Source organism: Centropristis striata, chromosome 9, assembly GCF_030273125.1.
Source record: "Centropristis striata isolate RG_2023a ecotype Rhode Island chromosome 9, C.striata_1.0, whole genome shotgun sequence".
Taxonomy (NCBI): domain Eukaryota; kingdom Metazoa; phylum Chordata; class Actinopteri; order Perciformes; family Serranidae; genus Centropristis; species Centropristis striata.
The window spans coordinates 38333991-38349979 of record NC_081525.1 but is presented as its reverse complement, the minus strand read 5'-3'; the positions used below and the strand labels follow the sequence as shown (position 1 = coordinate 38349979).

Below are 15989 nucleotides of genomic sequence, written 5' to 3'. Positions count from 1 at the left end.
AAAATGAGTATAATGTCTGAGCGAGTCTGGTGTATTCTCCGTGTGCAGCTAGGCCCATAAAACCTTATGAATATGTGTGATTCAGCATGCATATGGAGTTATATTATCACCGACTTTGCATATACATTGCCATCAATACAATTTTATTTCGCACTACTTTTTTACTTTACAAAAAGTTATGTCGAGGTTGCAGATATCAGGTGCTCCATGCAAAAGACAATTAAAGTATATGCACAGTTTTTGCATTGAACAAATATTATATATTTTTAAAATCTTGCATCAAGCAACATAAACAAAACATTTCAGACTTGGCATTTTGCAGAGAAACTGGACACATTTGGTCAAAATTATAGATTTATTCACATCAGATAATAATTGATTCAAAGCAGCATTTATAAAGAGTGCATCTTGTCGTCCAACCTCCTAACAAGCCAGGACATCATACTAAAGCTTGCAGTTCATGTGCCCCTTCCCAAGATTTGGTCCTGTAGGCAAGACACACAACCCATTCATTAGAAATAGTACATAAACACATCAGTTTAAACTGAATGTGTAAATTAAAAAAAACAAAAAGCACATCCTTCCTGTGTCTGAGGTTTAATTTCTGACAAGACCAGATACAAGTGCAGGTTGAGGGGCGTGTTGGGAGTGGCAGAGTGTTTTCATCAGGTGTATAAGTGTATAAACCTGAAAATATTAAAAAATAATGTCTGAAGAGGTTTACAGAGGTGTTTAGGTTGTAATATAAATACTGTTAATACTGATTTGATCGTTGCAGGTAGGCGTAAATAGCCAAACTTTAAAAAAAAAAAAACATTTCAAATGATCATTTTTACATCATCATGCTCTACCCACTCCAGAACAAAACACCTTTTAAATAAAAAATAAAAAATGGATACAAGTTAAATCTGTTGGGCTAGCTCGGCTAAATGCATATTTTTCCTTTATTTTGTCATAAATAGACTCTGTTTGTATTTTAAAGCTAACTTGAGCCTTTTGCAAAGCTTTAGATTAGACAGATGCATAAATAAAGCCTTTACAAGATTACAAAAGCCACAAAACCTCTATGACCTTTATTCTCTGATAACTTTGGTTAATAAGCACTAAGGATAATTCAGTATAACAGGCATTTCTGCTCTCAGTCTGGGGTTGTCTGTGCAGATGCAATGATAGTTTCCCAACTAACTCCCAGGTGTAAAGCAAGGTGACAGTAACTTTAACCGCTCCTCGAGAAAGAGAGTTTATTTGAATGTTCAAATCCAACACCTGGCACGGCCGACTCTTGTCTGCATCTTATCAGGAGTACAGGTGGGGCTAAAGGGAACTGAACACTGCAAACAAAGTGTGTGAACAAAAGCTCAGTTACACAAGGACACTCACAATTTAGCCTAACGGGACTTTACTCGTCGTCTTTGAACTTCCCTTTAATGTACGGCACATAGTCCAGCACCAACCGCCAGTCTGTGAAGTGAATGAGCGCCACTCCACCAACTGATCCCCACGCGACCATATTTGGTACCCTAGATGGAAGAAAACAATGGGATTCATAAAAAAGATTTTCAACCACACAATTGACTTCAATACACATATCAAGACCAACATGGATAGATATACACCTTAATTCAGTTGTCTTGATGAGAAGTTGATTTACAAACTGACAGAATAGTGGTGGTTGTGTCAGTGGTTGCTATTTTCACAAGTTCACTACTATATCTGATATAATAATAATTTGAAGTCATACATTTGTGATGATGATTGATTACAATGCATAATAATAATGCTAATAAAAATAATAAATTACTGTTCAGCCAACTGAGTTTTTCTCTGCTGTGCTTATGTTTATACAGAAACACACAGCTCCTTTAAATCAGGACTAAAAACACTATTGTTTACTGCAGCGTATCTTAACTTTAACACTTATCTGCTCTACTCTACTGCCCTTACTTTTTAACTACACAATGTTTGACTTGTGCTTTTTATTATTTTATCTATTTTCTTATCCTGCTGAATCTTATTTTATCCTATGTATATTTTTATTTCTATTTCCCTGTTTTAATTGACTGTTTTCAATTATGTCTTGCTGTTTTTAATGTGTATGTAAAGCACTTTGAATTACCTTGTGTTGAATTGTGCTATACAAATAAACTTGCCTTGCCTTGTCAAGTATAATTGATTTAAACTGGTCTCTGTAAGCCAAACCATCATATCTGAAGGAGAACTTAAAAAACATATGTTTGACCTAAACACACAGCTCTGATTATGCATATTATATCAAGACTAGTCATTGTGTCACATATTTCATAAATAAACACATATGCTAGCAAAGGAATATATGCAGTTCTATACTAAGATATTAAGAAACATCTCAGATTTTGAAAACATTTTTATAGATTGTGCTGAATTGTTATTTTTACTTTATTACTTTTGATACTTTAAGTACATTTTGATACCAATACTCAGTGGTGGAAAAAGTATTCAGATCCCTTACTTAAGTAAAAGTACTGATACAACACTGTGAAATTACTCCACTACAAGTAAAAGTCCAGCATTCAAAACTTACTGAAGTAAAAGTACAAAAGTATCAGCATCAAAATGTATTTAAAAGTATCAAAAGTAAAAGTACTTTTTATGCAGAATAGACCCACTTGGATGGTTTCATATATTCCCTGTAATTCTAAAAATATATTGGTGGGTTATTATTTTTGATGCATTTATGTACGGACCGCTTTAATTTTCCCAAGGTAGGGCTCATTTTTACTACTTAATATACTCTTATGATCTTCAATTTAAAACATGTTAACATGTTAGCAAACATTTCATATTAATTATGTTTTTATGTTAAATCTTGAACTGAAAAGTAACTAAAGCTGTCAGCTAAATATAGTGGAGTAAAAAGTACAATATTTGCCTCAAAATGTAGTGGAGTAGAAGTATAAAGTAAAATGAAAATACTCAAATAAAGTACAAATATCTCAAAATTGTCCTTAAGTACAGTACTTGAGTAAATGTACTTAGTTACATTCCACCACTGCCAATACTTTGTACTTTTACTAGAGTAACATTTTAAATAAAGAGCTTTTACCTGTTGCTTTATTTCTACAGTGTAATCTCAAAATATCGCAGTAATTCTTTCACTCTGCATACATTTCAAAACCCTGCAGAAAGCAAGTATGTGCTCCTTGATTTGAGTATTTTCCCCTGGTCAATGTTGAACCACTCACATGCATTCAGAGACCAAAATAATTCATTAGAAATAGTACATAAACACATCAGTTTAAACTGAATGTGTAAATAAAAAAAACAAAAAGCACATCCTTCCTGTGTCTGAGGTTTAATTTCTGACAAGACCAGATAGAAGTGCAGGTTGAGGGGCGTGTTTTGGATAATGAGGAGGACTTGGAAAGTGTATAAACCTGAAAATATAAAAATAATGTCTGAAGAGGTTTACAGAGGTATTTAGGTTGTAATATAAATACTGTTAATACTGATTTGATCATTGTAGGTAGGCGTAAATAGCCAAACTTAAAACTTTTTAAAAAACATTTAAAACTTGCAGAGTGGACCCAATTGATGACAGAGACTGCATCTTTTGAATATATGATTGCCAGGAAAAACAATGTTAAAGGGAATTTCCATTTAGTATGGGATTATTTCATTCGATACATTAAGGACTTGTCACAGTAAGCATATGTTGTTGTCCTCGTTTTGGGTTGACTGCCTGGGGTGTTTTTTTTAATTTATTTATTTAATTTAATTTTTTTATTTATTATTATTATTATTATTATTATTTTCTGTCTGTTTTTGGTGTCTGTCTCGGCTGTTTGTATTATATGTTGAAAAATTAAAAATTAAATAAATACTTTAATTACAAAAAAAAAAAAAAAACCATTTAAAATGATAATTTTTACATCATCATGCTCTACCCACTCCAGAACAAAACACCTTTTAAATTAAAAATTAAAAATGGATACAAGTTAAATCTGTTGGGCTAGCTCAGCTAAATGCATATTTTTCCTTAATTTTGTCATAAATGTGAGCAGTTAAATCCCCGACACATTTCACATAAAATCATACTCACAAATGCAAATATTCATGTTTATGTCCGCGTAAACACTGCTACTAATCTGGTTGTTAGCGCTTCAGTTATTCTGTCCAGCTCAGTCACTTATTAGTAAACAAGCATGCTAAGCTAACGTTAGCTAGCAAGGTAGATGGGTCACACAGAAGGACATGGGGTTGTTTTCAGCATTTAAAACGTGACAAAAGCTTTAAAAAAAAAAGCATTTCCGGTACAGTTATCCACCTCTGCTGCAGATTCAACTTACCATGCCCTCAGAATACCAATATATTTGGCACCGACGATTTTATTGAGTATTTTCTGCACCATCCTGACCTCAGTTGTAGTTCTTTGCAGTGTTTCTCGCTGATGGCCGCTAAGGACCCTAGGCTGCCTTTTCTTATGCCTGTTCAAAATAACTACGGGTCATTTCAGGCCACCGGTTTAAAGGTCTCCGCTTTCAACACAGTTGTTTTAAATACTCTGTGCTCTGTCACAGGCAACCGTGTACACATAATTAATATCCCAGTCCTGCGCGTGTTGACGTCATGAAATAAACTGGAAAGAGCTGGTATCATGTCTTCAATTTAATATGGTGCCATGGTTGCATAATCATTTGTGCCTGAACAGGCTATTAACAATGGCAAATATGAACAAATTCATTTTCCGAACTACAATAAACCCTTTATTACAATGTTTTCCTTTATTTTCCTTTTTATGTATACAATATTCAAAAGCCAGACATTGGAAAAGGTATAATCTGTTATTAAAAATGGCACATTTATTGCTACATTACTGTTATATACAGGACAGTTCTCAACTATATATATTTATATATATATATATATATAAAAAACAAAACAAAAAAAAGAGATTGAGTGAGGCACTCTGAGGATCCTGCAGGAGTCAACAGTGTCCTCACTCCCAAGATGTCAGGCTGTGTACCTGTGAATGCATTTAACACTCAATATTCTCCCCCTTTTTAGTTCAACAAAGATATGACAAACCTGTTGAAAGCAAGTGTTTTATTACTGCTTTCTTATACCAAAACAAGTTCAAGCCCGCCAGCTTAACAATTTTCATCATAATATTGTAATTTTCTGTTGACATCATGTGCTCCTGCAGTGGTCGGCATGCTTTTTCTGCAGATTTCAAACGGTGTCTGTCAGGACTTGTGTTAAGAAAGAAGGTTTCCCCCAAAACAAATAATTTGAGTATGTAGCTTGTAGGCTAATGGGATGCTCACAGAATACTTAATGACATCAAGTCAGATTTTCCCCTCGGAACAAATATTCAGTACAATTATTGATCTTGTAATAATAAAAAAAAGAAAAACTTCAAATACAACTTTTTGAGAGAAGTGATTCTCACAAAAAGTCACTGTCAACGGCATCACAGAGCTGGAAGAGTGAAAGGTCAGAGGTGATAATAGTCACTGGAGACTAAATATACTGAAAGACACTGCAGCAAAGGGCTTGCACTCTGCTAAACAGAAATTTGAAATGGTCCAAGTCATTAGAGGTTCCAGCTACGACGGAAAATAAAACTCACTCCCTACATTGAAACTGAAGCAACACATACACTGAAACATGTTAATGTGCATCAAAAGCAGACAAGCAGAGCCAAAAGCAGCATCTTTTGAACCCTGTAATGTCAAGTGATATAGCAATATAGGGCAGATAGAAAGAAAACTCATGACCTGGACCCATGACCTTAACTAAAACAGCAGTTTGGACAATATAATCCAGTTGAATAATTAGGAAAAAAAGGGAATAAAAACTAAACAAGATCTACGTAACATTTATTTATTTAACTAGATACACTGAAAGAAAATCTCTTTATAACATTTAAACTTCTTCCTGAAAATTGAAAAAAGCATTAGGAGAAGGGAGGGTGGGGGAATGAACAAGTACCTCTTTAATCTCCATGATAAATGAAATGATATGGTTCACAAAATAAAACTGTCTTAAATGAAAATACAAGTTCAGGCACTGATAAGGTATCACTCTCCCATCATGTCATCTTAAGTCTTGAGAATGAAAAGGCCACACTATTGATTTGTATAGGTCTTTTTCTTCATCTCTTTTTGTAGAAATTAAACACAAAATGCTCTACCTCCCATTGGTGATTACATGTTGGTAAAAACCATTCACAACATGACATGGGAATAACATCACAATAACACTGTTTGTTCTCCATATTATCCATTACCTTACACCCAAATACCGACGTCTCCCTCCAAATTAAATGTGCAGGCTACTTAAAGAGTGAGCTGCACACTGAGAGCCACTTGGTTGACATTAGAAAAAAAAAAAAAAGGTGAAATGAAAACAAGTATACTGTACTGACAAAAACCCAGGAACACAACTTTGAAAAATGAAGGTGATCCACATTTGTATGGTAGCTACATTCAAAAACCAGTTGCATAATTACTGTTAAGAGACAAAAATCTTCCCACATTTTTCCTCAGTGCCTCACTGCTAAAGTAAAAACACTTCAACAGGACGCTGGCACACACTGTCTACATATACCCCCAAATGAAGAGGAAAAAAATTCATCTGGGTAGCTGATGAAACGTCTTATAACTAAACCTGGAATAAAGGATACACCAAACGCTTTGTCGTTTATCATCTGTTGACCCTTGACCTCTGCCGTCACGGTTATATTTTGAATTAATGTTTTGAACAATTTCATTTAAATGTCAAATATCCCCTTATTCAGCTCATCATCTACAATACACTCTAAACTTCAAACTAATATTGCCATTTATGTAAAAAATCTACAATGTATAGACTAACAAAAAATATATATTTATATATATATTTAATTTTGAAAAATGAAACATATCAGAGTAATGTATGAAGTTAATTTACACGTCACACTTCTCTCGGTAAGAAACGTCAGAAGAAAACTTACTCAGGAGGAAGGTGAGGGGCTGTAATTCAGTGGGAATGCTCATTTAGGAAAAAGAAAGCCTCCGTTACACAAAGGCTTGTCTGCTTCAAACAACTGCGGGACAGATGAGATCCCTTCATCAAAAAAGGAACCCAGATTTCTTTGTCTTTTACAGAAGATCAATTAAAGGGGGGGAAAACGTGAGCTGTTAAAGTCTGCTGGCATTAAAGCCAGTAAACCATTTCAGGTAAGTAAGAGCACTAAGTGGTGCTGATCACTTAGCGGGCGTCTCAAATGGCTTTTACACAAGACTTTCGGGGACTGACATGCTCAACAGTTTGACACTTAACTTTCAGCCGAAACCTATACAACTGTGCTTTGTCTTGTCTAAGTTTGCTTTAGTACATAAAGCAGTACAAAAACCTGAACCTATGACAAGGGATTACTGGAGTAACACTAGAACTTGTGGTCAACAAATAGGAAGAACTGTTTTCAACTTGACAGACTCTACCACTTGGATTATTCATAACCTTCAAGGAAGGAAGGAGTCTTCCATTTCCAAGTCTCCAGATGCCTTGTGGGATGAGACCGGGCTTCAGTGCCTCTAGGTCAGAGTTCCCATCTTTCATAAGCTGCTTTTGAAGTGTCAAGACTTTGACCTTTCCATTGTGACCTCTCCATCGCTTTCCCCGACGTTTGCTGATAAAGATCAAGGGAAAAGTCACTGAATTTAGACAATTCAACTTCAACTATGGGCTTGGTTACATAACATATGTAAGACTGTACCATCACGCTGGGAATGACATACATAAAAAATAATTGCTCATACACATAAGCAATCCCTCACAATAAATGTTCCTTACATGTAAAGCAATTTGCTTAAATGTCAAATAGAAAACATGTAACAATTAGGCACAAATCCTTGATTCAATTTGTGTTTGTTAGGTCTCCTTTCTTTCACAAGAGCACCTCTCGGCAGTGTGTGAAGTCCCAATTTGTGGCAGGACAAAAAGTACTCCGGTGTTCCATCATCTTGTGGAAACCAAGAAGAAGAAGAAGAAGAATTTTTTTTTACATGTATAAAACAAAGCAAAACTAAAAAAAGTTCTTCACATTTGAGCTTGTAGTCATGGTTGGGAGTGCGACAAACAGGCTGTGTCAGTTTTGGCAGTATGCATGTGTGTACGAGTGTGTGAATGTGCATCTTGAAACTTGAACGGACAATACACAGACATGTCCACATATACACACACACACTGAGAATAATGGGTGGAAGAAATCTGTTAAGGCCACATCCTCTGACAGCCATGGAAACACCACCAGATCTGGAAAAAGAAAGGACCAAAAACATTATGTTGTTGCATTCCTGTAAAGACGTGAACAAATTATTGAGACCAACAAACAAGCACAATTCTTATTTTAAGTCAGGGGTGTCAAACTCCAAATTTGGCCAACAGTGTAATTTTATTTGGCCTGCGAGGCAATACCAAATTATTATCTTATTACTGTACTATAAAAGCTGACCCGCCGGTACTATAAAATTTACCGCTAATACTACAAATCCCACAATGCCCTGCTGTTGTTTTGGCGCGTCAATCAGGACAGGACCCAGAAACGCTCCTCTGTGACAGTCGTCATAGCAACCTCAAGCTAGAGCTGTCTCCCAGCTACCCCTTCCCAAAAATGGCGAAAAGAAAGGCAGAATTTATTAACCTGTTGAAAAAGTTTATTTTGATATTTAAATCAGAAGGATGCAAATAGAAAAGAGGCATACGATTTTTATTTAATTTTTATTTAATAAATGAATGACATTGATGTGTTTTTTATTTGAAATTTGATTTTGCATGTCTGCACTATTTCGTTATATATTGTATGTTTATAAGCGTTGCTGGTTCCATATTTAATGTTAAAGCAAAACATGTTTGGTATATATTAAAAGGTTTATTTGTTCAATGTTGGCCCGCGATTTTATTCAAGTTCTAAATTTTGGCCCATTGTGTATTTGAGTTTGACACCCCTGTTTTAAGCGATAGCATGTATGATCCGGCAATAGCCACTCAGCGTTTTTACATTTAGTAAGAACATTTTCATTGTCCGTCTTCCCATGCTGGTTGACCTCATGCATGAGGGATTGAAGGGGAATTACTGCTCTTGCAAACCAAACATGTTCTACTCCTGCTGCTTAACATTAGAAGCATTCAACTGACGAAACTTTTGGCTTTTATTGTGCAGCAGCCACAGGAAAGACAAAATATTAGACACACAAGTTAGTGCAGAGAGCCATCACCTATCAAAAATACATCTGCACTTGGGCATTCTGGGACAGTGGAACTGTTTTTTAAATATTGCAGGGAGTAAAGGAACAGTGAGCAGTTAGATGAAGAGCTGCAGGTCACCAACTCAAGTCCCAATCGAACAGTGTATGATTTGCAGCCACCTGTCCTTAGTTAAAGCACTGATTTGATGTCACGAAAACTCGATTTGTACATTTAAATTTTTTAGGTAGCAAGTGCTCAAGTTTTTTTCAATGCTGGTTGAGAGGCTGTCCTCAAATAGTGCCTTAGACAAAGAGAGACGGAGGTTCCTGTTGGTACATGACACCCTCAGAAGGAGGAGAAACAACGGAGAACACCTGGACTGTTGGAAAAAGACCATTTATTGACTTTCCTCTTTATTAAAACTAGTCTATTTTGGATGGACTTGAATATGCTAGGTGGGACAAATACCTTTTGAGAGTGTTGTTAGTGGGGTGTAAAAAGGCTCTGACCAGGAAATGGCTTAAGAAAGACAAACCAACAATAAATGATTGGATTGATGTAATTTACAATATATATGTTATGGAGAGAATTACATTTAAACTAAGAAACCAAACTGATATTTTTGAAGAGAACTGGTCAAAATAGCTCAGCTATGTGTTAACTGTAAGACCTGATTTCATATAGATCGCAAAGATAACATCAAACCCTCTATTAAGATTTTATTTTTAATTACTTCACTATTTTCAAGCAGCAGCAGCCTTATATTTTTATGTATGATGTGCTTATGCCGACTCTGCTGTTTTACTTAATGCACAATCCTCCCCTTGTTATGTTTATGTTATGTTCTATGTTCTTGTGCCCATACACTTATGTGTATGTTACTAAGAAAAAACAAATAAAAAGTAAATTAAAAATAAAAAAAAAACTAGTCAATTTGTTCGGCTACTTCAGTTGTATTTCTGACAAAAATTTTATGGTCCTAAATTTCTGGAACTTGTAGTAATTAACCATGGGGTCAAATCAACCGCGACTGAGGCTACGTTTACACGAGGACGGTCTGAACAGAAGACACAAAAGTGGCGTCGCGTCTTCACTTTTTATTCCGCGTTTAGACAAGTGTTTTCAGGAGGAAATCTGCTGCATACGGTGACGCAAAAGTGTGTGGAATGTGATTGTATGCAGCCAGGCGGCATCACTTAAAGCCATAAGAGCATCTTTGGGCATGCAGAAGTTTTCACACCACGTATTTTCATCAGCTACTCCTTCCACAAAGTTCTCCACCATCACTAAATCTCCCAGGTCTCGTTCACAGCCGTCTGGCTCCTCCCACCAATCGCTGCATCCAGAATGTGATGGAGGTAATTCCAGATCCTTCTCTGTTCACTAATACTATCTGTACATATCCTGGACATTTGGTGGAAAGACTCCTGTAAGTTTATTAGAGCTGCCAGAGCAGCTTGAAGGTCCGACGCATGGAAATAATCCCACGTTTGTTTATTTCCTGTACTGGAGCATGTATGTGACGTAAACACATACGTGACGTGAGCAGATCAGATCAGAGTTTTGTGTCTTGTCAGTGTAGACGACACGCTACGGAGGAGAGGATTTCACTTTTCCACTTTGGAAGGTGGTTTCAGATTTTTAAGCCCCAAAAACACTGTCACCGTCTAAACGAAAGGCACTTCCGATAAAATATTTTGACGTTTTTAGCCGCGAGCGTCCTCGTGAAAACGGGGCCTGACATCTTAATAACAACAACTTCAATGTAACTGGGGTGTCACGTCCTCAATAATCTCTTAAGCAGCCGATCTTCAAGGCCTACCTGGTGTTACATGTGGCCAACTGGGTTGTGGCCGTCTCCTCCCATACTAGGATGGCCTCCTGAGAGCTGCATGGGTGCATCACCCACCACCCCAGACACCTTCTCCTCCTCGCGGCGTTTTAAACACGCTGCCTTTGGGTTAAGGTTACGCTCTGACAGAGAGAGGGAGCACAGACAGACAGAATAAGTGCGTGTTCAACAATGATAAATATAACTGTTTCTCATCCCTGATGCGCTGCTTGCAGACTGACCTCTGACTTGCTGTTCTAAATTGAGAATGACGTTGACGGCTTGGTGCAGGATGAGAAGTTTGGTCTGAGGTTTGTCGTGGCTGAGGTGCAGCTGGCACATCCTGCCGAGCTCTTTAAACGCCTCGTTGATGTCCCGTACTCTGAGACGCTCGCGGGCATTGTTAGCCACTCGCCGCTCCTTCTCGCGCTCCATCTTCACCTCGGGGGGAAGGTCCTCGTCATCTTCGTCGTCTAGACTAGTTACAAAAAGAGAGAAAATGATGAAACCACAAGCTGCAGGACATTTCAACACAAACATCAAACACTTTAGTGTGACCTTATGACCATTTTTAGTTTAGCATCAATAGCAGAGAGTGAATAGCCACAGGTGAGCTTTCTACACCTAAAACAAAGAAGTGTGAAAAGTTAAATGCATATTATATTAAAGTGAATACTGGACATCCACGACGCAGCATCCTCCACTTCATGCTCATCTGATCAAAAATATTTATCCCAAGAAAGTTGGATATGTTCATTGTGTGTGCAGCTGTGTTAAAGTTGTGTGTTCTTGACGAAGGGAAGCATAATGAGCTGTAGCTTCCAGCACCTTTGGGTCATCAAAATAAATCTTTGGTACAATAGGAAACCGTATAACACAACATTCTGTTCGGGGTAAATGTTTTTCTACCGTTTTTCCTAAAACAATTCTTTGTAGCGTGAATACAGAAATACCGTAAGTGATTAAAAAAAAAAAAAAAGGATTCTGCCAATCAAAAGTCAGATTTTAGACACAAGCTTCATGCACATCGTGCAAAAAGCCCACAAAGCACAAGACATTTAGTCTCTATTAGAGACACTTACTCATTTTTCTGGTCTGAAAGGCTAGAGAGCATCTGGAGGGTCAACGCCTCCTTTCTGAAAGCGTGACATGAAGGGAAGGGGGATTTCAACAGTGTTAATACCCAACATCAGTCTGGGCGATCAGTGGGGCACACAGGATAGAGACGACTACCATGAATTACATCATCCACCTTTGTGGGTTAATTTTTTTCATGCCGTTATATTCAATTGCAGTTTTATCAAGTCTTTGGTTTAAACTAAAATCCAGTAAAAAGACTATAAAAACAGAGTTAAGACTATCCTCACCTTCGACTGCGTGCTGCCTTGCTTTCTTTCTTTTCGTCCTCAGATTTGTCTGCAACAGATGAGTTTTCGTCATCTTCTTTGTCTTCTCTTTTGATGTCCGAGCTGCTGGAGGAGTGCGTGGAGCGGGCCAAACCAGGGAGACCTGGAGACAAATACATAGATGTTAGGATGTAACAAAGTACCAAAACCTGTCTAAAGATGGAATGTAATACAATAGAGCAGTAGTTCTCAACCTTTTTGAGCCACGACCCCCAATTTAACATGCATGTTGTCTGCGACCCCCGCTCAGACAACACAAAAACATTTGTCTGTGCATTTATATATTTTATTGTTCCTTTTAATCTAAGTCCTTTGCTATAAGTTTAAAGGTCCATTCTGACCTCCTGAGTGTGTAACAGTCAGCTCCAAGCCAGAGACTCCTTGGAAAGTAAGAACTTGATACTTTGGGATTTGTCAGAAAAGACACAAAATTAATCAAAAAAAGAACCAAATTGACCACAAAATGATTGAAAAAAGACACAAAATTACCAAAAAATTACATGAAATTAAGCAAAAAAGGACTCAAATTGACCACAAAATGACAAAAAGACACAAATTGACCAAAAAAAGACATAAAAATACCAAAAAAAGACACAAAATTACCAAAAACAAACATTAAATGACCAAAAAGACTAAAACCCATTAACACATGAACACTTTAACACAGTGGAGACAGAGCTGACTTGCAAAAATGATTTGGCGACGCCCAGAAATCATCTCGCGACCCCAAATGGGGTCGGGACCCCAAGGTTGAGAATAGCTGCAATAGATCAACGTGAAAGCTAATGAAGTCAAGCACAGATCACTGAAAGTACACTCGCATTCTCCCCGTGGCTGAGACAAAAAAATTATATATATATTTTTACATTTAAATTTTCATTTATCAAAAACTATTTGTATTCTTCAATTGTAAAATTGTATAGCCTTTTTTTTTACAGCATATTTTAAAAGTTTTGACATTTAAGTCAACTAAAATGTGCTTCATAGCTTACGAAAGTCTCCGGCCCGGCGCCTTAACATTTAAGTTATGCCGACTTTGAGTTTAGTTTCAAGTTCCCCTAGATAAACTAGTTTTCAAAATCATATTAATAAATGCTCAATATGACTATTAATAATGTTGGTAGGCTAATTTAGACTTATTAGGCTGTTTACTTTTCATTTTAGGATCAAAATAAGGTTTGTGGCTCCATTCCGCAATTTTCATTTTTTTTGTTTCGGCCAACAGTGGCTCTTTAGTTAGTAAAGGTTGCCCCCACCTGCTCTACTGGAAGTGACAGTATATCTAGTCAGACTTACTGGTGAAGCCTTCTGGTTGGCCAACTGGCGGTGTGGGTCCTGATGCGTGATGACCGTGCAGGAGAGTGCTGCTGGGAGGAAGACCTGTGGGCTCCTCGTGTTTCCCTCCCTGCTGATGAAGGAGGAGCACAACCATGATCAATAATAGTTTCAAAGGAAATTTCATGTAAAAGTCGTAGAAAAGGCTGTTCTCGGCTTCTGAGTTATCTCACTTGTATATCATATTAAAATAAAAAGCTCTGGGTTTGACATTTTAAACAAATTCTCTGACATTTTATAGAGCAAATGAATAATCAAGGGAATACAGATTTATCAATAACGGGTTTTTTAAGTGACAAGAAGCAACTGAGAAAATAACTGAAATGTTGTACATGATACAAGATGCATGAAAATACAATTTACTCCTAATGCTTGTAATTCTTTTTTTGGCCAGCAGGTGGCACAAAATATATTATGGACACTTTTGTTTCTTGTGGAAGTATTGAAATCTTGGAAGAAATTCCGTTTAATTGGCAAGGACAAATGAGGATAAAAACAACAAAGACAATATGTTATGTAACACATAAATACAAAGCAAAAATCAAGGTTCCCGGTCAGTCAAAGTGTATTCGACATGTTATGGTTCTTTAAAACAGACATATCATGTTTATTTCAACCTTGATTCTGACAGTGATGCTTCAGATATGGCTTATGGACCAAGCATGTACTTCTAATATTTCAATCTCCATGATGTTAGCATGAAATAAAAATTCTTGCAGAGCTTTTGAAAGTGTTGATAGATATTATGTATGTGATTAAAATCAACGACATCTAGCATTTGCATTTACACTTGTGACATTCATCCACATGAACTGTAGTGTGTAGTACACGACATCAGCAATGGTGAGCCTAGGTTTTTATTTTATTTATTTTTATTGTTTTTCCTTACTATAAGTATAAGATCATTTGTGTTCACCTCTATCACAATGTTGGTTGGACTTCCCTGGCTCTAATTCATACAAAAAACAAAAAAATGATGTGAGCACTGGTCCAAAGTTTTCTTTTGTGAATGTTGTATTTTTGTACAGTACAGGCCAAAAGTTTGGACACACCTCCTCATTCAATGCGTTTCCTTTATTTTCATGACTATTTACATTGTAGATTCATCAAAACTATTAATGAACACATGTGGAATTATGTACTTAACAAAAAAGTGTTAAATAACTGAAAACATGTCTTATATTCTAGTAAGCAAAGGGTGGTTACTTTGAGGAATCTAAAATAAAAAGACATGTTTTCAGTTATTTCACACTTTTTTGTTAAGTACATAATTCCATACGTGTTCATTCATAGTTTTGATGCCTTCAGTGAGAATCTACAATGTAAATAGTCATGAAAATAAAGAAAACGCATTGAATGAGAAGGTGTGTGTCCAAACTTTTGGCCTGTACTGTACATGTCCTGTACTATCAGCGATCAATAAAAATAAACGTCAAAAAAAAAAAAAACCAACAACAAATGAAAAGTTTCCTTCGCTTCATGTTGTGGTCATTCATCATAATGAATCAGACACACATGAAACACAATCTGAGCAGAGTAGGTGACTCACCATAGCAGGATGTCTGTTGCTGAGGGCAAGGCTTGCATTGGGGAAAGCTGGGGAGAGGCCCCCGAGGCCCCCGTTGTGTACCGAGGACAGCAGGCTGTGCATGTCGGGAGCGCCCTCTAAGCCCTGGCCCACAGCGTGGCTACGCAGTACGTGGATGGCCTCCTCCAAACGGTCCTCCATTTTACTCTGCTATAAAAACACAAGCGTGCATTTTGATATCACAATACAAGTCCAAGAAAACAGCTTATACATGCACAGTATGTTTTTTAGAAATAAAAAATGGTGCACTTAACCCTTTGATGCACAACATGGGTCTAAAGCAGGGGTGGGCAATTCATTTTCCCAAGAGGCCACATGACCAATACCACGAAGGTTGCAGGGTCCGGACCAAAACTCAGAACTAAATTCTGCTCAATATTAATGTAATCGCTTTATAAAATACAGTAAATTATCTGGTTTTGAGCTGCTACTGATAGGAACACATGTTATGATAAGACTGTTAATGTGGAGTAAATCAAGTATAGCAGTAAAAAAATAGTAAATACTCCAATCACTATATCACTTTTCCATTTATTTTAAACACAACTGTAAATGACCTTTAGCAAGGTTCCTATTTATGTTTTTGTATTATTTAGCTTGTTTTTCATGTTTGTACATT

The 15989-nt window shown here is 36.8% G+C and overlaps 2 protein-coding genes across 8 annotated transcripts in view; both read right to left on the bottom strand.

Annotated features, from left to right (window-relative positions):
• Positions 1-336: 336 nt before the first annotated feature.
• On the bottom strand, positions 337-4518 carry LOC131978400 (cytochrome b-c1 complex subunit 10-like). Its single transcript, XM_059342037.1, has 3 exons — positions 4326-4518; positions 1381-1520; positions 337-485 (listed from the first exon to the last, which is right to left on the bottom strand). Exons 1-2 carry the CDS (start codon positions 4385-4387, stop codon positions 1400-1402), a joined length of 183 nt encoding a protein of 60 aa, XP_059198020.1. The 5' UTR covers positions 4388-4518; the 3' UTR covers positions 337-485; positions 1381-1399.
• A 218-nt stretch (positions 4519-4736) lies between these two features.
• tcf3b (transcription factor 3b) overlaps positions 4737-15989 on the bottom strand; it is a 40962-nt gene continuing 29709 nt past the window's right edge. For 5 of the 7 annotated variants that reach the window (XM_059341996.1, XM_059341994.1, XM_059341998.1 and 2 more), the window contains 7 exons: positions 15332-15520; positions 13744-13855; positions 12409-12550; positions 12124-12177; positions 11284-11519; positions 11033-11184; positions 4737-8277 (listed from right to left, as the gene is read on the bottom strand). In XM_059341996.1, coding sequence (XP_059197979.1) covers positions 11039-11184; positions 11284-11519; positions 12124-12177; positions 12409-12550; positions 13744-13855; positions 15332-15520 — 879 coding nt within the window. In that variant the 3' untranslated portion in view covers positions 4737-8277; positions 11033-11038. The remainder of the gene's footprint in view (positions 8278-11032; positions 11185-11283; positions 11520-12123; positions 12178-12408; positions 12551-13743; positions 13856-15331; positions 15521-15989) is intronic. The other 2 variants (XM_059341997.1, XM_059341995.1) reach the window with 2 other exon arrangements.

Coding starts and splice junctions, on each gene's coding strand:
- LOC131978400 (XM_059342037.1), bottom strand. CDS start 4,387: ATGGTGCAGAAAATACTCAATAAAATCGTCGGTGCCAAATATATTGGT. Junction 1,521..4,325: donor ATTGGTATTCTGAGGGCATG/GTAAGTTGAATC, acceptor TCTTCCATCTAG/GGTACCAAATATGGTCGCGT.